This window comes from Zosterops lateralis (genome assembly GCF_965231275.1).
Source record: "Zosterops lateralis genome assembly, chromosome: 3".
Classification (NCBI taxonomy): domain Eukaryota; kingdom Metazoa; phylum Chordata; class Aves; order Passeriformes; family Zosteropidae; genus Zosterops; species Zosterops lateralis.
This window is the reverse complement of record NC_139764.1, coordinates 46,704,339-46,728,818: the sequence shown is the minus strand read 5'-3', so window position 1 is coordinate 46,728,818 and position 24,480 is coordinate 46,704,339. Positions and strand designations below refer to the sequence as shown.

Sequence of the window (24,480 nt, the reverse complement as noted above, 5' to 3'; positions counted from 1 at the left end):
TGAAAAAGTCCATCCTGAGAAGCTGGACAAGCTGAACTGTTGGCTTCAGTGGTCATCATACATGTATGTGTATAGAACTGTTGAAGAGAGAGGGAAAATAAAGAAAGTCTGTAAGTGTGTGCACTTCTTTGTCCACTCTTGGCAGTTAAATGGCTGTAGCCTGTGTTGGCTGAAAGAAGAAGGCAGGGTATGTGTGCTGGGAAGAAGCAGAGGATGCAAGATGGATAAGAAGCAGTAACATGTGACACACAACATAAAAACCATGGCAAAATATCAGTCTGTTGAAACTAGACATTAGAATGGGAAAAAATTTGGCAACTCCTGTCTCTTAAATGTGATTTGGTATTGGCTATGGCATGGGCAGGATATTTCACCGTGCTCCTTTTCCTGCTAGTAACTCCACACGTGCAGTCACTTTATTTTTACCACACAACAGGCTGGACTCCGTGTTTTTGCTTATTTTATCTATGTATATTATAGCATTCAAGTTTTAAGAAATACATTTTTTAATTAATGCCTCTTTAATGATGTTTAAATTTAGCACATAAATTGATATGATTCAAATCAGAACACGTGGTTCAGGGACTTAACTGGTTTTTTTGCCCCAATATATGAATTGCTTTCTACTACCCAGTTTGTAAAATCAATAAACCTGTCATTTTCAAGTGCAGTTGTGTTCAGTGTCTGTAACATAGCCTGATTTTGAACACAGAAGAGAAAATTGGAAAATAGATCTTAGGAAATTAACAAGAAGAAAGCAAAATTAACTGAAGCATTGACTCCTTAGCATGATGCTTCACTAGACACTTCCAGTTTCCTGTAAATCATAGCTAGAGCTCAGCTTACACAAAATAGATTATCATATCCACAGTGTTGTTCACATTATTCTATTTTGATGGTCTGAAAATTTGAGTTACTATTCATTTTTTAAAAAAATTAACATTATGTGAACAGGCCTGAACTAGAATTTAGCATTATCTTTCTAAAAGTGCTCATTTAGTTCATACTCCTAATTTGTTGTGATAGGAAAAGGAATTGCAAGTTCTGATTTCTATATTAAAACAAGTCTATCAATTGGTGTCTTTGCTGTGCTGGCAGCGTTTATTGTTACACAAAAATGGCCATTGGCTCAGCTCCCACTTTCTGTTACAATTTCAGACATTTTACATTTTTGGCATTGGGGTGAATAGAGCTAGTGTCTTCAGAGAGCAGCTGCCATTTGGAAAGCTCTTGCAGATTTAAAAGGAGCTCAGATTTTTCCTTTAGTTTGTGCCTTTCTTTAAACTGATACCCACTTCTGGAAGTATTTTGGAAGTACATAAGCTCCATGGTAGCAGAATGGTGTCTGCAGCTCAACCTTTCTTGCTTAAATATAAAATATTCATCATGCTATCTTGATGACAGTGTTTGGGAGGGATAGTGGTGAAGGAGGTCCTGAGTAATTCAGACTTGAAAATTATATCATATGTTGTTTGAAAGTTTTATGTTTGTCTCAAACTGTGCGTTGATGTAACATGAAAAATTTGATTTGTTAATTCTTTTTAGATGGAATTGATTAAAAACATAAGTACTGCTGAGCAGCCCTATTTATTCACTAGACATGTTCATTTCCTCAACTTTTCAAGGTAAGGCATATTTTTTTTGTCAAAAATATTTTTCATTGATTTCTATTAATTGTAATACATAAAACATTTTCCTTCTTTATTCCTAAACAATACAATGCACTTTTTTTCCCCTTCCTTCTGGCACTAGAATTCACATTCAGAAGTTGTTGGGTTTTTTTCTTCCCACACTCACTTTTCTCTAGCATAATTATGTACAGTATGTTTGTGAAAAGCTGAGATGCTGTTATATGTTTTTGCTTCTTGAGATGATTGTGATTTACAATGTTTCCAGTTGACATGCAGGAGATGCTAACTTATGTCTTTAAACTGTGCACTTGTGTTTTAAAAGTGGCAGAACACTTCTGATAACATTTCTTCTCTGTATAGCCAGACGCTAAAAGGAGATTGAAAACTGCACCGAGCTCGTTAATTTTGTGCCTGGAATGACTCTTCACCAATATAACCAATTTAATTTTGTTCTGACAAAATAGTCCCCGTTCCACAGGCTCTGGAAGTATTTTTAAACCATGCAAACAGATTACACTCTGTATCATGGGAGTGCAGTTTCTTCTGGCAGATATTTAAAAGTATGCAGCAAGGCTCTAGAGACTTTTATAGCATGGAATGTGAAGAAAATTGAATTTGGATGAAACTTCTAAGGAATTTTTGGAAGGACTTGAATGAGTGATGCCAGTTAGTGTTTAGCCAGGATACAGAGGTTAAAGCTGACTGCAGATGGTTATTGCCCAGGCTGTGCATTTAATCTGGAAATGATGTTCAGGAGCCATGCTCGTGCCACCAGATTGGGTTGCTTGTATTTAGATTTTTTTTAAATTCTATAGAATTATGAATATACTGCAGATCTTTGCAAGAGCTTGCCTAAATACACAGCATTTTGTTTGCATGATAATGTGACTGCATGGCTTCAGGCTTCTGTAGACAGTGTAGTAAGAAATTATAAAATTGGAGGGGGCCTATTTAGTTTTGTTTTCTGAGAAAATAAAATATTTTGAGCAACTGAAAATCCACTTGATATAGAACTTAACTTTTGAGCATGATTTGCTTTTACATGGAAACAAGAGAAGTTAAAAATTCAATCTGTGTTCTCCCTTCTGGTTCCTTGAGAGTTCCATTTGTAATTTATTACCTTTAAAAACTAAAAATCATTAGGACTTCACACTTTTGGTAAATGATCTCTTTCCTCTTCCAAACTGCAAGATCAAAAGAGTAGCCACATATGAGGGTCAAAGGAATGTTTCCTGATTAGACTGATTTTTTCAGATGGTACTCAACATTAGGTATGAGAGAAAAAGATCAACAATCTTAACCTCTTGCTCCTCCTAATGGATCCCATTTTCTGTACCTATGATACATCCTTGCCACGAAGGTAACGTGTTTCTTCTGTAGTGTGTACATGGTGTATCTACAGTGTATTTACCTTTTTCTTGCAATAAAAATCTGCAAAAATACAAAACAGTTACATAAGATGTATAAAATTATTTGTAGTTTCTGTTTTGGCTCTTCCTTTCAGGCAGACCTGAAAACATATCTTTTGTTTTATTGAGGGTATCCTTGGTTTAACTAGTAGGTGTAAAGTGAAAAGGCTGATGTGTCTTCTGAATCAGACAGCACTGAATTGCAGCAACATTGCTTACTAGTGTTGAGCATTTCTTAGTGTTTCTGAGAAATTAAATATTTTTGCAAGTTTTAGTCCCTAGTTTCAAAATTTATTAGCAGTGTTAAACTTAACTGTGAAGTAGCATGTTTTATATTTTCTCAGTTATTTAATTCTAGGGTGATTTTTTTTAAACTGATTTCATTAGGAAATGGATTGTCAAGTATTGCATTTACAGAAATTTCAGGATGTGATTTAAATACACATCATAAATATTACAATATTTTGAAAGTGTTCTAGTTTTGCTTGTTTTCTTTAAACTATTCATTTTTAGAATCCTTCCTATCCGTAGTGATTAGCTGGACTCAAATTGTCTGTGGAATACTGTTCTTCCAATTTGCCCCAGCTTTTCTGCCAGTTCAACATAAAAGTCATGCAAAACTCCTCAGACTAAAAGAATGGGGCTCAGAATATTGATGTGGTGTTTTCTGGCTGACAGCTGGAGACCTCAGACAATAGCTTGGCATGAGCAGCCAGCACAGTGGGGAGCAGGACAGATGCAGAGGGATGGGTAGGAGACAACAGTTGACTCCTGACTCTGCAGGTTTAGGGCAGATCAAGATCCATGAAAAGCTCAAAGATCAGCTTGAAGGTTAAAGAACCCTATTTTGATGAAACTTCATGCTCCTTCCCAGGAAAAGGCATGAGGCTTTCTACATGCCATTGCAGCAGAGCCATTACTGGAATCTGAATTTTTGCAGGAGCAGCAATTTTGGACATCAGTCCAGTGACTCACTTCTTTTGCTTGGCATTTTATACCTTTGAAACCAAGCTTTTGTTCACAGGAAGGCATAAGAAACAATTTATTATCCTTCCTCCTGCATATATTGAGCTGGCAGACAGGTAGGAGTTAGAAGGCATGTTACTTCGCTGCTCTTTTGGTAGGTCACATTTGGAACAAAAGAAGTCTCTTCTGCTTGAATGTTTTCAAGATGTGTAGGGATTGCATTTAAGCCATTTGGAGCATTATCACAAAGTTACAAGTTACAAAGTTACAAGAGAAGCAGAGAAATTTAAGCAGAGTCATGAAAAATGTGAATCTGATTTGCTTTGGCTTAAAATGGAGATGTAGAATCATAAAGGGTGGAAAAGATCCTTAAGATCATGAGGTCCAATTGTTAACACAGTACTGTCAAATCTGCCACTAAACCATGTCCCTGAGTGCCACATCTACATGTCTTTTAAATACCTCCAGGGATGTGGACTCAATCACTCCCTCAAATAGCCTGTCCCAATGCCTGACAACCTTTTCCGTGAAAAAAAATTTTCTGAACATCCAATCTAAACCTCCCCAGAGCAACTTGAGACTGTTTCCTCTTGCCTGATCCATTGCTACATGGCGGAAGAGACCAATCCCTACCTGGCTACAAACCTCCTTTCAGATAGTTGTAGAGCAGTAAGGTTTTCTGTGAACCTCCTTTTCTCCAGGTTAAACAACCCCAGCTCCCTCAGCCACTTCTTGTATGACTTATTGTCTACACCCCTCACCAGCTCTGTTGCCCTTCTCTGGACACACTCTAGCACCTCAATGTCCTTCTTGTAGTGAGGGGCCCAAAACTGGACTGAGTTATGGCCTCCTCTGTACTGAATAGAGGGGAAGATCACAGCCCTTGTCCTGCTGGCCGCACTGTTGCTGGTCCAGGCCATGATCCCACGGGCCTTGGCCACCTGGGCACATGCTGGCTCATGTTTGGCAGCTGTCGACCAGCACCCCCAGGTCCTTTAATACCAAGCAGCTTTCCAGCCACTCTGCCCCCAGCCTGTAGTGCTGTTGGGATTGTTGTGAAACGAGTGCAGGACCCATCACCAGGCCTTGTTGAGCCTTATACAATTGCCCATCAATCCAGCCTGCCCAGACGCCTCTGCAGAGCCTTCCTACCCTCCAGCAGATCAACTCTCCTGTCCAACTTGGTGTTGTCTGAGGGTGCACTTGATCCCCTCATCCAGATCATTATTAAAGCTGTTAAACAGAACTGGCCCCATACTGATCTCTGGGTAACACCATCTGTGACTGGGTGCCAGCTGGATGTAACTCCATTCACCACCATTCTTGGGCTCAGCCATCCGGTTTTTCACCCAGCAAACAGTGCACCCATCCAAGCCATGAGCAGCCACTTTTTCTGGGAGAATGCTGTAGGAAACTGTCGCAGGCTTTACTGAAGTGCAGTCATCCCACAGCCTGCTCATCCACTGAGCAGGTTATCTTGTCGTAGGAATAGGTCAGGTTGGCTAAGCAGGACCTGCCTTTCACAAACCCAAGGCGGTTGAGCCTGGTGCCCTGTTTTTGCATGTGCTACATGATGGCGCTCAGGATCATCTGTTCTACAACCTTCCCTGGCCCTGACATCAAGCATACTGACAAGGTCTGTGCTTCCCTGGAGTCTCCTTCCAGCCCTTCTTGTAGATGGGTCGCTAACTTCCAATAACAGGAACCTCCCCACTTATCCAGTGCTGTGGGTAAGTGATGGAAAGAGGCTTAAGGCTATATCTTCTTTCTAGAATAAATCTCCAGTGGAAGTGAGCTAAGGCTTCAGTGGTGAGTTTGAGTACATGCAAGTTTCTGAAGTACCATTAGTTTTGCTGAACAAAGTTTCTAAAACCTGAAAATCTCATCCTGGCCTGAATGCTTGCCAAGGCCATTTTCCCCTCATTCTTGAACAGCTTTTTAAGAGTGCCTCTTGGTTCAGCTGAGTAAATGAATCCCCTTTACTCTCCTGCATCTTAGTCTTTTGATTCAGTACTATCTTTTCTCAATCCAAAGGAGTGCAAAGAGGCAGACAAAAAGATAAATCTTAAAAGGAGACATGAAAGCAAATTTTATGTGAATTTTTACAGACATAACTGTAATTAATTCCAGCTTCAAACAGAAGATGAAAAACTTTCTTGTTCTTCTTTTGTGTTAGTGAATTTTTACATAGCCCTTGTCATAGAGAAAGCTTTTATTCAAAGTGTTTTGCAGCTTCTGTTCCCAGTCTATCCAGTGCAGTTATGGCTAGCTTTAGGAGATGACCCTGTGCTTCTGGAGGGTGGCTACTTCATCCAGTCCGTTTCAAGACTGTTCCTTTTGTAGAAAGTGATGCTGGGTTTTTTGTGAGTTTGGGGTTTTTATTGGCTTTTTTGGATTTGAAGTTTGTATACTGATGTTGCTGGGAAAAAATCTAAAGTTTTAATCAGGAGCAAATATTACATAATGTCTCTAAACAGATAGAGATTTATATGTGGATATATTTGCTGAGATCCCAGGTGTTGCTGGTAGCTCCAGGCAGTACAATATTGGAGTGCAGAAGCTGTGAAGAAGCTGAATAACCTGCAGAGAACTAAAAAGCTATTTCAGAATAGCTGCAATTTGTTCACTGTGCTTTATCATAAGTGCCTGTTGTCATCTATTCAGTTCGAGAAAAAATGAGTTAGGAGAAGCTTTAAGTTTGTGGAAAAGCCCCCTTGGTTATTCAGTAATCTGCTGAATTAACTGTAACAGTCACTAGGCAGTGACTCAAGACACTTGGTGGGTGCTCTAAGTGTCAGAGATTTCAGAGAAGCAGGAAGAACATTTGCCGAAATGCAGAGGCGGGTGGCCAGGCCATGGTTTTGGGTAAGGATTAGTCAGGATGTGGAGAATTGCACAACTTCTGTTTTGGTCACGGGAATGCAGCATGTCTCTCTCCAACATCAAACTGTTATCTTCTGGGCATGAACTTATGAACCCCAGTTCAGGCACAGCAGGAAGCATTCCTTCCTGTCTTGGGGTGAGTGAGTGTTGCAGGTGAGTGTGTAAAAACCTCATGACATGCCTCTGTCAGTGACTGGTGAGGTTTCCTTGTTTGAAGGCTTGGCTGATCAGGGCTGGCTGAAGTCAGAGATGGGAGAAGCATTAAAACAACAACCCAGAAAGTCAAACAGACTTTTTCATGTCTCAGTGGAGCTGTGAATTCTTTACTTTCTGCAGCAGCTATCGGCCACTGAGGAATTAGCTCCTTTAAAATTTTCTATGATGTGCTAAGGAGATGCAGAGATAAAGCACTGATTCTATTTAATTTTACAGTTTAATTAGCCCTTATAATTCAGTTCAGTATATCTTACTTGTTCAGAGCCTGTATGAATTATCACCCAGCACTACTGTGTCAGGAGTCATCCTTCCTGTGCTGCCAGACTTCTGGCCTCTTCCTTTCAGCTGCAGTTTTTAGTATCTTAGGTGTGCATTTATTATATGGGTGCATGTGCATGAGGGGAGGGGACAACGCTTCACTTTTGGCATAAGTTTCCAAAGAAATAAGAGCCCTCCAGCGGTTCCAGGTGTTCTGCCTGTCTTTCCATCCTTTCCCCTCCCAAATTCCTAAATAATTTCTGAACATGTTGTCCACTTTGAAACCATGTTGAGAAGGTTACTAAAGGACTCTGAGACAACCACACTGCAGGTACATCTGCTGAAGGGAAAGCCATGCAAAACAGAGCTGGTGGACTTTCTGCTGGGCCACAGCCAGCAGTCACCTCCCTGTGCCTTGCTTGGATGCCAGCCCTGGCTCTGTTGTGCCCTTGCTCAGTGTGAGAGGTGTGGGGAGGAAAGATCTGTTGGGTTTTCTGCCTGGGAAGGAGCCTTGCCTTTAGTCCCTAGAATCAACCTAAGAATTATTTCCAGTTTTCTGTTTTTCATTAGCAGAGTTCATGTGTAAAGTTCTTGTTTTTCTTGAAACAAGCCTTTTTTGGTAGACAGTCTGTATCAGCACTGCTGAATTTTTTTTCTGGTTTTTTTTTTATTATTATTTTTGGTTACTTTTTTGCACAGAAACAATGGCCAACACTAACTAATAAAAATGAATAAATTGAGCTGCTGTAGTGGCAGGCAGTGTCACATGCAGCAGTGGTGGTCAGATTGGTGGTTTTCCTTCAACTCCGACCTGAATTCTGACCTACGGGTAGCAATAAATCACATGCTGTATGAAGGCAGGGCTGGACAGAGAAATTCAGTCTGAGTAAGCCCAAAACAAAGCTTGATTTCTGCATGTTGCTGAAATTTTTTTTTTTTTAGACATTGGTTCTGTGGGGGTTTTTTTCTCATGCAGGAGCAGCTCTAAGAGTTGTATTTTATCACAGCACTTTGATGTTACACCATTCCCTTGTTCTTGCAAAATGTGTCTGTCTGTAACAAACAAAAAGGAGGTAAATCTTGATGAATTAACTGTCATGTCAATAAGCTGTTGCCTCTGGTGTGAGGCTGGCGACCTGGTAAATCGGGGGCCACGGCAAACTTACAAACTGGCCGGACAAACCACGCGTGACACCAATATGATGAACGGTGGAATGCGATTTATTTCCCACGGGCACCTGCTTAAGTGACCTCAGTGCGCCCACGTGACTCTCGGAAGGGGATAGACAGCAGGGTTACGGGGCAGCAGCATGGAAAAGAGGAGGACCCTATTCTCCTCGTACATCGCGTGATCTTCCGTGCGATTTTGCTAACTACATTTCCCCCCTCTCTATGACTAATAAAACTTTCAACTTATACAAACTGTATAAACATAACAACAACAACAAAGAACTGGAACAACTTGTTAGTAGAATGTGCAGGCAAGTTAAACTTGTTAGCCAATAAATGCTGACGTTGTTGTCTTTTCAAGCTAGCTGTCTTTGCTCTAAAAGCATAATGTCAATTCTGCTTAAGTGAGCTTTAACAAATTGGGTTATTTTGTTAAGCAAACAAGGGCCGAACACGAGGGCAAGTAATATGGTAACCACTGGTCCAATCAAGGTGGAGACAACGGGGGCAATCCAAGGATGTTGGCTGAACAGGGAATCAAACCAGTTTCGCTGCTGGAACTCTTGGCCACGGCGTGTAAGTCTTTCTTTAAGTTCTGCCATGGATTGCCTGATCGGACCTGAATGGTTAACATATGTGCAGCATTCTTCGTTCAATGCAGCGCAAAGTCCTCCCTGTTGCATCAGCAACAGGTCCAAACCTCGTCGGTTCTGCAGCACCATCTCCGACAAGGAGAACAGAAATTCTTCCAGTTTTAAAATGTTTTTGTGAATCTCAAGGAGGTCTTCATCAATTGCTCACTGGAGCTGCAACAAATTCTGTTTCTGTGTGACCAGCGACAAGATGCCTGTAGCTGCTCCTGTTCCACCTAGAGTTAGAAGTACTGCCAAACTGACAGCTGTTACCAGTTCTCTCTTTTCGCGATAGCGTGCTTCGAAGTGGAGCATTACCTCATCATCTGTGTGGTACAGGATCCTAGGGATGACAGCAACTTGAACACAGAAATCATTAGTTGCATCAAACTGCCTGATGGAGACACATGGGGTGATACCTGTGGTATGACAAGCCCACACACTCCCTAGTGCTGGAATGGCCCATGACTGTTGTTGGTCTAGGGTGATCGAGGTGTTACAGTGCTGTTTGTTTTGAGTGGCTAGGGATCTGCTGCCAATGCACAGTCCGTACCCTGAGATCATTCCCAGAGTAATTCCCTTGCGGGAAGTGTCCCACTTACATTGTTTGGGATTGGCTCTTTTAGAATATTCAAACATTGTGCTGACACCTATTCCTTCGTAAAAGGGTGGTTTGGCGTCATAGCACAACCAGCATGACTTGGTCAGGTTAGGTTGTGAGTAGTTTAGTGACGCAAACGCAGCGTATAGCATTCGATCGAACAGACCCTGCGAGGCTACTTCGGGTCTGGGATTTTCTATGTGCATGCCTCATGGGCAAGCCTGTGTGCTTAAAGAAAATTGCTGGTGTGTCCTCTGTGTCTGTACTAGAATTTGAATCATCACTAGACTCCCCACTGGTGTGACACTGTCCCTTGTATTCAATTCCCTGTTCCTTGTATTCACTTTCTTGTCCCTTGTATTCACTTGCCTGTTCCTTGCACTCACGTCCTCGTTCTCTGCACTCACATCCTCGTTCCCTGCATTCACATCCTTTGCACCACCCCTCTCGGACCAGCTTTGAGACCTGCTCGACCTTCTCCTCCTCCAAGTGAGAGGAAGTGGACTGGTCAGAGACTTCCTGTCTCCTGTGGTTTTTGCTCTGACTCCGCCCTCTGGGTTTCTGGTGGGCAGGTGTGCCACTCCTCCCGCTCTGCCTCCTTTCCAGGGGCATCTCTGCCTTAAAAGGAATGGCTGGGGAACTCATTCTCCGATTGGGCTCCGACTTCTCCTCCCCTCCGCGGACCGCACCTCCCCCTTTGTAGTCACAACCACGCGTGTCTGTGGCGCGAAATTTCACGGTGCTCCGCCCTTCTTCTTCAGCCTCGGCGCCATGTTGTGGCGCATATGGAGGTGGCCTCACGTCTATTTGCCTTAAATCTGCACTCACAACACTTTCCCTTGGACTCGGGGGGTTCTCCGATGGGTTAAACCCGACCGCGGAAAGGGACTTTAGGACCGGGGATGAGGATCGTGATCGCGTGTTAGTTTCAAGCGCCCGCTCGCTCTCCGTGCCAGGTCTCCCGAGCATGGACCGCGAAAGGTTATCGGTTTCAAGCCCCCGTCCTTTCTTAGCGCGATCATTTTCAAACGCAGTCTGTGTGGCTGCTCCGATGCCCAGCCTGGGAGTTAACCTCAGGCATTTTTGAGCCACAGCCCACGTTTCCTGCTCCTCCAGCGCTTTCTGCAGTGCTTTCATCACTTTGCCCCAGCTTTTTAGATTTTTGCTGGTGGCCGAGACTATAATGTCTCTCACTAGTACATTAGTACACCTCACCCAGCATTCTGAATACAGAATAATAATTCCCCACTGTACATAAATTTCTGAAATTACCTTGCTCAGCATCTTCATGCCGGCGGTACTGAGGACGTCTCCTCCACCAGGGTCAGCCTGCTGCCCTGGTCGCCTCCCGCTACCAGCGTGTTTCCCGTCGCCCGGAGCACACTCGCACCCGTGTGTCGGGGGGGGAGCGTTCCCGGGTTTTGGCACCACTTGTTGCCTCTGGTGTGAGGCTGGCGACCTGGTAAATCGGGGGCCACGGCAAACTTACAAACTGGCCGGACAAACCACGCGTGACACCAATATGATGAACGGTGGAATGCGATTTATTTCCCACGGGCACCTGCTTAAGTAACCTCGGTGCACCCACGTGACTCTCAGAAGGGGATAGACAGCAGGGTTACGGGGCAGCAGCATGGAAAGGAGGAGGACCCTATTCTCCTCTTACATCGCGTGATCTTCCGTGCGATTTTGCTAACTACAATAAGCTTTGTATTTGAGAGCTGAAGCACACTCTGTGCTGGCAGCTTGTGTTTGGAAGCATTTCATCTTAGCTTGTTGATAATTTGGAAGGGTTGGATGATACATTTACAATCTTTTTTTTTTTTTTTTTTTTGCAAACAAACATCTTGCTTTACAATGACTTAACTTATGTATGTATATCTTCAGTCCATTGATTTGGAAATAGAATTTCACTTTTTTTATAGACTGACTGGAGGTCAGTAAAACCAGAGTTATTCTGTGATGCAGTTTTCATTGTCTTAGAGTGATGCGATTTTTGTCACAACACCCAGATTTTTTTAGTAATTTGAGGATTACTGTTTCTTCTTTTCTTTAGAACAAGTAATGCCACACAGCATGTTCATGATTTATAGAACATGCCTATTATGTGTGTTAATCATACTCCACTAGCATTTGAAAACAGTGTGTTGGGCAAATGCGTGGAGCTGACATAACAAGATGCTGAATGTCCATGAACCTTTGGATGCAAACTCAGGTACACTTTGTACAAAGAGCAGTAGTTGGGTCAGCACTGACTCTGTAGAGCTCAGCTGTGGGAAAGATGGAGGGATTGGGCTCTTTGAATGCCTCCTTGAATCATCACCTTGAGGTAATGACTGCAGCCCAAGATTATCTTTTAAAGTATTTTTATACTGTGGGATTTTTTTTTCTCCTTTAAAAAAAAAGAAAACACACTTAGGGAAATGTCATTAAAAATATGGTAGCAAAAAAAAAAATACCCTCTGGGTAAGTTGTTAAAAGTAGGGAAATGTCAGCTAAACTCACGTGCATGCCCTTAACACTGTGTCTTTATGTGTGTTCATTATAATCTGTACTTTTTGCTAACACATCATGAAACACTTTCTACCGTCATGTGAGGTCTGCCTTGTAAAGTACACATTTCATGAATGGCCACATGGTGCTGTAATCCCTCCTACATTTTTTTTCCTTTTTTATACTACATTTTCTTAATTATGTGAGTGTGTAATGATGCTTTTTTACTGTGACTTGATGGAAGACTAAGCACAAATCTAATATGCAGTTTGACCTTTATGTGATCTGACCAGGGGTTTTTTGGGTTGTTTTGGGTTTTTTTAAGCATTGCTTTTGGTGAGTTTTTCCACAGATTTTAAGATCATTTAATTTAGAATTTATTCCCCTAGTTTTCCTGTGTTCTTTGCACAATGGACTTTTTATCTTTCTTTTAGCTCATAACATGATATTCTCAGAATAGGGATTGTTGTTTGAAATCTAGTTACTGAAGGTGGGGTCAGGCATAACTTCTCAATTACCATTTTTATTGTTGTTCAGCTTCCATGCTCACATTCAGACTGCAGATTACCAGTTTGGGAGTAACTTGATTTAAGAAGGATGATGATTTGTCCAGAGGGGTCCAAATTTTTTTTTTTTTTTTTATTTAAAAGGTTCTGCAGAGATAAAGGGGCTATGCAGTTCTTAATGAGTAGTGATAACACAAGTGGTGGACTTGAATTGTATCAAGTTCTAGAATCTGACATTTAGGAAAAGGTTAGAATAACAAGGACAGCAAAGCAACACAGTAGATTGATTATACTTCAGGATTTTGAAGCTGGTAGTGGCAATTGCATAGCTGATCCTGCCTTCAGGTAAAAAGATGGATGGTGACAGTTCTAAGTGATTTTGAAGCTTTTTTTACCCGTGATAGATAAATTTAAACCTATAACTTCCATCTTTCAGGAAGGAAATGGAAGTCTTGATTCTAAATCACCAGTAATAGAGAATTTGCTGCACTTCATAAATTCTTTCAATAGTGAATTGTTCTCTCAGATAGAAAATGAGTTATTTTTCCTCCCAATTTTTCTGAGAAGTCCAGTTGACTCCTCTTTATTGGATCTCAGAGTACATTTGTCCACTATGTAAAGACTCATCAATTTTTTCACTTGTGCAATTTCATGTATAATTTCTTGCACACTGTCATGCAGTCAACTCTCAGCCTTCTCTGTATTTTTTCCTTCTCATTCTCTTTGCAAGCTGGAGGCTTTTAAATTTTTTCATCATTTTTGTGATGCTGCGCTGAATGTTGTTCATGCTTTCTGGAAATGGACTGTGAATGGTCACATGAGTGCTGTGTCAGGTCTTTGCTCCTCTCTCCCCCTGCTTCTCAGGAAAAGGGAAACTAGGATTATTCTGGCCTGTTAGGTCTCCCTCACTGCTGATAATATGTGGAAATATGCATGTACTTCCCAGAACTACTCCTTCCCTGCGAATATGCTCTGCTTCAAGTTCTAGATGCTTTGGGTTTCATTTGCCATGCTACAGTGCAAAATGTTTTCTTATGTCTTTCTTGCCTGGTGGCTCAAGTGGCTCTTTACTAGCAAACCACTCCCTTCATTATTGTCTCCTTTTGCAGCTTTCTTTTCTGAAAATATTATCACTTTGCCCATAGCTTCTGAATCACAGATGATTGCATTAAATTGTGTAGGTTCGAAGCCTCAAGCAGAGTAATGTCCACAGTCCCTCTCTGGTGGAACATTTGCACATCTGTGACAGGGCAGCAAGTTAGAAGTTTGACTTACATTGTTTTTTATATTCTATAGATTCCATACATGATACATACTGCTGAGTTACAATGATTTTTTTTGGTTATTCACAGTTAACTGTATTTCAGTTTCCATATGGACAGTCCTAAGATTGAGTTGCTCTCTGCAACAGCCATTTCCAAAGGACAGCTGGAGTCACCATACTGCCCTTGATAAATGTATTCATACAGGAAGCTGAATATGCAGTGCTGAGTATGTTGCAGCATCCTTTGCATAATAATCTTCCTAAGAAGTTGAGCCCCAAGATTTTATGCAAATGTAACTACCTCAGCCAAATCCGTGGTCTCATTCAATTTTGAAAATATATCTTTTCTACCTGTCATGTTTGTTGATTTAATACTTTCAAAGAGCTGTATCAGCTATTCTACTATTTGCAGGAAATTTATTGTAATACTTTGTAATTACTTTTCTATTCTTCTATATAATGCATAACATTTGCATCTCTGAATTACAATGAAATGTTAGTCAAAGATCCAGAGAGATCCTGAGCTAGACTTTTGGAAGAAAGTCTTAAATACAGAGTGTCTGGAATTTCGTGATTTTAATTAATGCAGAGTTTAGCTGCTGTTAAGTCATTTATTGAGAGTTAGTGTTTATTCTCTTATTGTTTCCAGCTGTAGTTTTGCATTACATAAATTAAAACATAATTATTATTTCCTTTGCTTGGGACCCATGAAGGATACTTATTCATGTTGGTGCTGTTCATTGTGAATTTATATATTAAACTACTTAAATATCCTCAGGAGAATGACAAGTATAGAGTAAAAAAAAGGTGCTCATTGTTTTTTAGTATGCAGAATGACTGACAAAATGCAGCCTAAAATATTCTGGTAGATTTACAGGATGGTGAAATAGTGAAATACAAGGCTTTACAGTGTTATCTTTTAGCCATTCACTTCTGGGTCTGAGGCAGCTTACAAAACAGTTCCTAGAGGACTGAGTTGTAATTTTACGGTGATGTGACCCAGACACATCACTTCAGAAACTGAAATTTCCACTATTGAAATCTTAGATCCAGAAAGGGTGATTGATGAGGGGTGTGCACTTATTTACTGTTAACCTTGAACCACTGGACATTTTTATATCCCTGTACACACCTCCTATTGAAGGGCAGTTTTGAAATTAAAATATTTATTTCATAGAATCATAGATCTCTTAAGGTTGGAAAAGACTGCTAAGGTCATCAAGTCCAACTGTTAACCTACACTGCCGAGTCCACTACTAAACCACATCCCTAAGTGCTGCATCTGTGAGTTTTTTGAATGCTTGTTTTTTGTGTGCAGGATAAACTAGAGAGCAGTAACAAAAACCAGACTGGCATAACTTTTAGTTCAGCTTGCTGGGGAGAGGCAGCCTAGTTAGTACTCTGCAAGAAAGGAAAAAGGACTCGTGAAGCGAAAGTTTTTAACTGAACTCTGCTCTATATAGTCCTTGTACCAGTCCAGCTATGCCTGTACTATTACGACTGAAATAACCATATAAGTGACATAGGTGCATCAGTAGAGAAATCCCCCAGTTCCAAACAAAAGATTGAAAACATGACCACAGCATGAGGGTGAAGGCTGCAAGAATGGCACTACAGACAAGAGCAGGAAGATAAACCTCCAAATTCTTGATTATGGAGGCTGGCAGTACCATGTACTCCTGGGCAGGCAGTACCTCAGCCCATTCCTCTTTGCAGCTTATCCTTGAGGAGGATCAGTGGAGCATCCCATAAGTGCCTGGTGCCTTGCCTGCAGGGGATTGCATTGCCACAAGTACATGCTGATGCAAGATGTTAAGAAAACTTACATATAAAAATAACTTTTTAAGAAGATAAATGTTGAAGTAAGTACATCTTATTTAAGTCCTTAAAAGATGAAGGTTCCATGCTAGTGCTTTTACATGACCTCCCTGTGAAGCTGTGCTGCAGAGCAGGTAATGGAGCTCTAACATAATTGATGAGTAAAGATGGCTGGGCAATTGTACTCTCAGCGTGTGATTCCCAGTGGTATGGCTCTGCAAAAGGAAATTGTGCTTCCTTTATAAGAAGGACACAATAATATTATGTTCCTAATAATATTATGTGGCTGTTGGTTCTTGTTTGCTTCCATTATATTGAATTTTTAGCAACCACTCTGTTTGTTAAAGGGGAAAACAGTGTATGTTAGGAGGCAGACAAAGTTATTACAGAGAATAGACTGGGAGTCATCTTTTCCTTGAGGGGTTGCCTGCAAGAATGAAGAAACCATCTTCTGCTTGTGTGAAGAGTTTTGTATTAAATGCTAAGGCAGCAGCCTCCTGAAGTGAAATGAAGAATAATAGGAGTTAAGAGAGTCTCCATTTTAAAGCAAAGCAAATCACTTCTGTTGATTTTTTTTCCCCCCCTAATTTGCAAATAGTTTGTAAATGGTTTTAAATGAAGGTTTTGGTCATGTAAATAATAAAATTGGAATTCATCAGTAATGTGAGGGGGCAAGCTCACGTACTTCTCAGGCTTTTTTATTATTATTATTTTGCTTTTATTAAAAAAGACATAGGGAAATATGTTATTAATGAAGCTAAGTATCATTGAATGAAGCTTGCAAATAGTTTTATTTGATGAAGACTCCAAAAATATACCTTCAACAACAGATCAGTTAAAAGTAATGGGATTTACTAGTATATATAAAATAGATCAGGAGACATCAAGTACAGGAAGAGTGTTTTGGGAGGTGATACCCTGACCCACTCTTCCCAGTTGCACCGATGTGCTGCTGGAGAAGAGAATATTCCTGCAACTTCATCATGCAGGATCCAATTGTGATCCCACTCAGAGAAGGTAAGTCTGCTACTCAGGCCTAGAAAATATGATTGTGTCCCATTTCGATCCTTCACAATAGATGTTTGAGTGCAAATAAGGTGATGTGATATATAACGAGAGCACGTACCTATTTTTTTGCAAGAGCACTTTCATGTGGGTGTTGTTAATCTGGAAAGTTTCACTCGAGAGAGCATTTAATATGTTGTGATTGATAGGTATCTAAAAATATGCAGAACGTTCTTGAACAAATAGAGCATTGATTTGCCCTTTTCTTCTCTAAATGACTTAAGGTAATTGATTTTTTTTTTTAACTGTTAGGATTTTTTTTATGCTATATGAGTGCTGCTTAGTTTCCATAAAAGACTCTGAGTACAGTCCATAGAAACAAGTGGTTGGAATTCAAAGTATTATAAACTGTGTTTTTAAAAAATGCACCTTTGAATAAGGACCAGAACAGACTTGATTTTTCTAATAATTCCCTGCTTGTTGCCTGGTGGAGCAACCCACAGCTGGGTGTATAGCAGCTGGTTACATTGTGCAGAAAATCAGAAATTTGAGCTGTCCTGTGTTCAGGGAGGTGGGGAGCACTCGCAATCTCCATTTCGGAAATGGAAGTTCCTCTGTAGCATTTGTGAAAGAGTGACCTCCTGTCTCAGCTGTTCTCTTGGGATGAATGAGCTTGTGTGAACCTCTTTTCTCAGGGCTTTTGGTCCTGAATTTACTGTTTTCATGTTCAGAAACATAACCCTACCAGCAAAAGGATGGGCTCTGAGAATATGGTGGATTGCAATCACCTCTCATTTTACTTCAGAAAAGACAAAATGTATTGAAAATTTCTATCAAGACAGCTGTTAGCTGTCTGATTCTTATTTTTCACTCTTCTGATGAGCATTTAGGTTTAACATCCTCTACAAAACCTGGGGCAGGACATCCCTGCTCTCTTGCTTCTATGAATCTTGTGATATTTTTTCCTTTATCTTACGACAGCTTGCTGCTGTCGTCACTTCTACTGTCTCTACTGCTTCCCCTTTTCTTTTGTCCTCCTCCATTCACCTCTGTCTTTTGATTATTTTTATCTGCATCAAGCAGCAGGAAGATAACGTGTTCAGTAATTTAGATGCAATCTATTCTTTCCAGCAATTTCACTTGAAAATTTGCTTTTCAAAACTACCAGGCCAAGGCATCCACTTAAAGCTTTCTATTTGACTAAATATTGTTGAAGTTTTATGCCCACATTGTCCTGTCGTATTTGCAGGAATGCCTCTTTTAAAAAATGTAGGTTTTATTTCTGTATAAAGATAAAAAGCAGCAAAGATAAGCTTAGGAATAATTCAGGGCACTAAATTCACATATTTCACTTGCACATCCATGTCCAAACTGGGTTGTGCACTAATCAGGAAGCAAGGAGCATTTGCCTTTTTAATTGGATTGTTTTAAAATTTTATGCTGTCTGTGCAATTTCAAATTCTGGCAGTGATCCTGCAACACTGAGGTCAATGAGATTAGTGATAGGCGTAGTTACTCATGAGACACGCCTTTGCAGACTGTATTTAGGAGTCTGGAATAGGAATAGTGCAGAATAAAAATCAGGTTTAAACTCTGAGATTTTTCTTTTGTCCTTACTAGAATTCATAATATTAAACAATTTTGCTGCCTCTTTAATATTTATGAGAACCCCATATCTTTTATTATACAAATTCAATTATTCATTGCCTCAAAAGATGAGAAACTAGAGGGTTTTTTTTTTTTTTAATTTAAAGGATGTGTTCAGTTTTCTCTCTTTTAATCTAGTATTTTACATTTTAGAAGAAATTACATAAATTGTGACTCAGAAAATCATCAGAATAGCATTTAAATACTTAAATATGGCTGTGTCCTCAAGCTCCCAAAAATAAAACATAAGCTAGTGCTTAAGTGAGAATTGTTCACCTAAACTGGGGAAACAGAAGGGAGAAGCATAATCGATATTCTTAAATGAGGAAAATTCCAAGTTGAATTTATCCTATGAGCTTCTCAGTCCAGGAAGGTTTTATTTTATTCTCTGTCTCACAGAATTTGTAGGCCATAAGTCTTTTCCATGAATGTTCATTTTTTAATTTTGACCATGAAACAGTGTAAGCAGCTTCCCCTTTTTTCTTCCAGTTAAGCCTGCTGTCCTGATGCTGTGTGTTGATCTAAAATATGCAGTCAGTATTTTAACATTCTGAAAATACAGTGTAGTCACAAACCTTCCCAAGCTTCTTTTTCCTTCTTTCCTCTCTTGGTGTCCCAGCTATTGAACTGAAGATGTTTGTCACTTAGCACCAGGAGGAGACATACAAGAGGGTAAAGTCAGGGTGGTGAAGTTGCTCTGGTTTGTCTTCTCACCTCTAAGTTGTAGATATCTGTGCTACATTTTGCTTCTGTGCAAGCCTAGTCACAGCTGGTGTTACCCTTTCCTTTTCCTTCAAATTGCATGTACTTGAGATTGATACCTAATTCCTTTTTTGAAGCAAGAATTTTCATATTAACTTAAAAAAAAATGTTGATGAAGTGCAGTGCAGGGATAAGGTATTGCATAACCATGAAATAACCTCAAATCCAGCTGGTGATGCAGGCTAGGGGTGAGGGGACAAGGTTCTGCACAAGTTCCAGCAAATAAAAAGTTGGAAATACCACACATATCTGTCAGTTCATCCAGAGGAAGCTTTTGGAAAAAAGCTTTCAAAATAAGCTGAAAATCCTTTGCACATTACTACACTTACTGTACAGGCAAAGGTGATTCAAGGCTGTCTTACAGCAGTTACCATTGGGCGGTGCCTGTTCTGACATGACTGCCCAGATAGGAAGTGTGTTGAGAAGAAGCAATGCTCATTCTCTGATTCATCTGCAGAAGGTTCTTCATCTGAAAACAGCAAGGAGAGAACTCAAGAAGCAAAACTGTTGATGCAGTATAAAAAATGTTTTTCATCTGAAATGTTTGTAGTATGCCTATAGCTTAATGTAATTCTATATTTACTGTTCACCCTTAAGAGATCTTACATGCATTTACAAAGGTTTAGGATTAGTTGTAAGATTCTCAGTTTCACTCCTCACCTTGTAAAAGCTCTGAATTTCTGTAGGAAGTGATTTGAAAGCATTCAGATGAGAGATAATAGATATGTGTCTGTGTGGAATCCTGTGATGAGGTTCACCCATTTTTCTTCCCCCCAGGTTTGGAGGAGACCAGCCCGTGTACATCAATATTATTAGAGATCCTGTCAGCCGATTCCTGTCCAATTATTTTTTTCGACGTTTCGGAGACTGGAGAGGAGAACAGAATCACATGATCCGTACCCCCAACATGAGGCAGGAGGAAAGATACCTGGTATGTTCAAATGAAATGTTTTGATTCCCAATTTCCCATCACTGTTATGTAGTGCTGTTACTCAAACGGGATGCAGGAAAAGTTAGAGACTGAGGCATCTTTCATGTTGTGTTTTTCCTTTGTCTTTTTTTGCCTGGTCCTTAGTTTGCTCAGCTTTACTGTGTAGAGTGTTGCCAATGAATTCAGTTTGATCTTGAATAAGCTGACAGCAAATTCCAGATTTCCACTGTTGAATTATGGTCCTTTCACTGAGTTGGATTTGCACTGCATAGTAATATAATAATTCTCCCTTTATTTATCACTGTGAATATTCAGACTTTTAGATTCAGACTATGTCTGTAACTCTGCAGCCTCAGAAGAATTTTGAGAAACAAAGCGATTCAGGGAGCTCAAGTCTCTAATGTTCTTGATGCTAAGTTGTTTTTAATGTTCTTTACACCAGGGCTCTAATCTCAGTTCTTGCATTGGTTTTGTTGCCTTTTGTCTTTTTTAGGTTCTGATTATGACAATAATGCTGAATAAGCTATTCATAATAAGTTTTAAATTTGTACAACTGCTGAACTGTCATAACACCTGCCAGCTTTTGTTGCATACCAGGATCCCATGGCAGTAGGTGCTGAATGAATGCTGAATAAGAAACACAGACGCTAGGGAGGTAGCTAGTTTAATTCATATTGATCTCTGTTCATGTACATAGATACCTCTCAAAAAAGGCAAAATGGTGGAATTACTTCTTGCCCTCTCTCTAATGGAGATCCAGTTTGATTAGATCCAGCCCTCAGGCATAATTGCACCTGCAGAGAGTTCAGTGAAACAGCAGTGACAGGACTGCTTGATTGTCTGCTATGAGGTGCTGCAGGCCAGACAAAATGTCGAAACAAGGTATGTCTGTGGCTTTTGGAGGAGAAAGAGAGATGTTTTTTGTGAGGTTTTGAAAAGACTGTAGAGTACAAAATATGTGATGAGCCATAGAGAATACAGCTCTGAACAACTGCCACACAACACCTTTCAGCCTTAGCTGAAGTTAGATGAATCCAAGAAGGGCTGGGTTTTTTTTCCATGTCACAGAGCTGTTTTGATTTCTTTTGTCTTCTGTTGTTTGTCATGCAGAGCCCTGTGACCAGACAAGCTTGTACATTATGAGCAGTTGAAGGGGGAGGTATCAGTGTAATTGTCTAATAGCCTTAAATTTAATGATATCTCCAATACAGGTATAAACTGTGAAGGGTTCTTATTTACTATGTGCCTAGAGATCCCAAAGAGGTTCCTCTGTCAGCTGAGTGGGTCTTGACCTCCTGGTGTGCAGAGCTGGAAGGTTTTGCATGTTATGTGTGCATGGCTTCTGCTTCATCATCTCTGAATACGACAGGATGGTTGAAGAAATTAATGAGGGCTGGGAATTCGTACTACAACTTTATAACACTACTACATTTTCTTTTTTGGAGATGTTGAGTGAGTGGTAGAGTCTGTACTTTACTTTGAGTGCCTTCTCATTTGAAGTGCAGTAATTGGCATCTCTTAGGACTGACTCTGTAAAACTTGGTATGATTTCAGTATTAACTGTGCACCTTAAGACATGATATATATAGTCAGTGAAATTTTACTTCAAGGAAAGCTGAAACAATAGATCAAACCCATGTTGTCTTGGTTTAAAAACTAATAGAAGTTACCTTGCATTTTCATTTTCATTGGTATGTTAAGAAGTTAATTATTTATATGTATATGCAGATATCTATGCATACATACATCAGTACAAAAGCTATAATGAAAAAGAAATTAAAAAGTGTCTGAGTGAGGTCAGTAATCATTTTGTCCAAAAGGCAGTTTGTTGATCTGAGGCACCATTAGCATCCTTGATAAAAACTATTTTTGCATTTTTGTTTTCATTTTCCCTGTTGGTAAGTCAGTGTTAGAATCCTGTAAACATTTTTGGAACTTGTTTTCCATCCCTCCTTGTCAGACTTTGCCAGTCATTTGCACCTCTCAAAAAGAGTGACAGTAACATATAGGCCACTTGCTCATGAAATTAATTTTCATGAAAGGCACTTATTCTGAATGTTCAGCATTTTTAATGCTTGAGCTGTCCAACCACATCATATATTGCATGCCTGCATTTTAATCTTTTCCTCAGTGGTGCAAGAAAATCAGCTGGCATATTTCTTAAAATTGAGGTATTAGGGATTTTGGAATCATAGCTTCAGAAATCTGCAAAATCAGTTGCCAGATCTAACTGTGAAGAAAGTAAGCAGCTGGTTTTACCTCTGAGCATGAGCCAGTGTGCCACTTTAGCACAGGACTGATGAGTGGCCTCATTGCAGGTCTCATAACTTTTGCAATTCTTCCCTAATATTCTTTTCTATGCAAAACTCACCACAAAACATTACTCTGTCTTTATGGGGGACTATTTAAGGATAAACTTAGATTTAGCATATTAAATAGTTTCGACATTTATCACAATATTAAGCCTAAGTTGTTTGGGCTGTAGTGTGCCTGACCATGAGCAGATACATGAAAGCAGCAGGAGGACATGAGCTTTTACTTTTCTTCTTCCATCGTGCCTCAGGTAAACAGCTGGGAAAACACATAACTGCTCATTGATCCATGACACTGAGCTCATTGTTGGAGTACTTGAGAAGACTTGTGTTGATGGCAGTTACAGACTTAAAAAATGGACTGGAGAAGCTGTAAATATTACTTTTCTGTTATACCAGAAGAGACAGGTTTGCAGACAAAAGATATGTATCTGGAAACTGGGTATTAGAGGCTAATTGTGCTTTTATCAGCCATGATGTTCTTGGCTTCTTGTCTCTTGGAAGGTGGTATGGGCAACTGGGAACCTTTCCAGGCCATCTTGGCATCTTCATCAAGAGCTGCCAACACTGGCCATGTCCCTTGAAAAGCTGAGGGCAGCATCCTCAAACGGCAGTGTGAAGGTGTGGGAGCTCAGCTGCTATAGAAAGCAAGCTCTTAAGGGAGGAAAAGCATTTTAAGATTTTGTGTCTTATGAACTCCAGATTATAGTGTTCTTGATGGAAGCATTTCCTCCCCTCAGTTCTGATCCTTGAGAAAAAAAGAGAGTTGAAAAAAACCCAAATTGTCTTGAAGTCTTGTAGTACCTTGCGTGCTGTTTTTTTGACATTGAAAATCTGAACTGCTGACATTGCAAAGGTCAGAAACAGAGACAGAAATTTCCACTGTTCACTGATCATTTGAAATTTTCTCTGAATAGAGCTCTAGGCTTTGTTCCAGGAAACAAAACCATTCATTCAGGAGTCAGATAAATTGTTCTAAGCATTTTGGTAAATGTTTGTGTTTACCAAAATTTAATTGAAAGTCTGGATAGAAAACAAGCCTTTTATTCATGAGTCAGATAGAGCAGAGGCAGCTGCTGCAATGTGAGACTTTTTACCCAGACCCACCAACTCCTTGCCCTGACCTGGCACTTTCAATGCTGGAGTGAGTTACTGTTAGTCACCTGAAGAAATCACTTCCAAACTTCCCCAGAATAAATAATGGCAGTGTGGTAGTGTGGAGTGTGGCAGAGAGGTAATTAATGGTGAACACCTTGAGTCAAGTCTCAAGCACACTGATGTGACTATCAACCCTACATTGTGGTCCTGTAAGAGGAGATAAATTCATGAAAGTTAATTTAAATTCATTTTAGTGAATGTGTTTCAGGTGGAACTGGAGTTCTTAGAGTAAATATGCTTCAATAAAGCTAGCAAACCTTTATCACTGCAGCTGTGAATGCTGCAGGTAACAAGCAAAAGAAAAGTATGGATGAGATGAGATTTAGTTTAGGGCTTGGAACTGCGGAAGGTAGGAAGCACCCCTGATAAAGAGGGACTACTAATAATATTTTAAAGCTTTTTAATAAAATTGTTTCTCCGGAAGTCTTGCTTGTAATTATCTAGTATTTATTACAGCTTTAGTTTGAGACATCAAATATTAAAAAAGGCATGTATAGTGTTTTCATCTTTTCTCAATACCTGGTAAAACTTTGATCTAAGACTGCTAAGGCTGAATGAGTGTGTGAAGCAGCATGGGCTGTGTGTTGTTGCCTGAATTGCAGGAAATCTGGTTACATGGGATTCTGATCTCTAATAGGCTCTTGAATACCATGGCTCCTACCTCACTCAAGTAGAAGATTTCTGAGCTAATGTATCAGAAGTGAGAATTTTTGTATTTGAAAAAACCATTCAGTAAGATATAAACTTGTCACCTTCCTATAAGATGTTTCTAATTTTCATTATAATTAGCAGTTAGCTTTGCATGGCATCTCTGGGTG

At 40.0% G+C, this 24,480-nt stretch overlaps 1 protein-coding gene across 1 annotated transcript in view; it reads left to right on the top strand.

Moving 5' to 3' along the window:
* UST (uronyl 2-sulfotransferase) overlaps positions 1-24,480 on the top strand; it is a 153,789-nt gene that overhangs the window by 76,656 nt on the left and 52,653 nt on the right. Inside the window, exons 4-5 of the mRNA XM_083856575.1 lie at positions 1,546-1,625; positions 20,039-20,192. Coding sequence (XP_083712701.1) covers positions 1,546-1,625; positions 20,039-20,192 — 234 coding nt within the window. The remainder of the gene's footprint in view (positions 1-1,545; positions 1,626-20,038; positions 20,193-24,480) is intronic.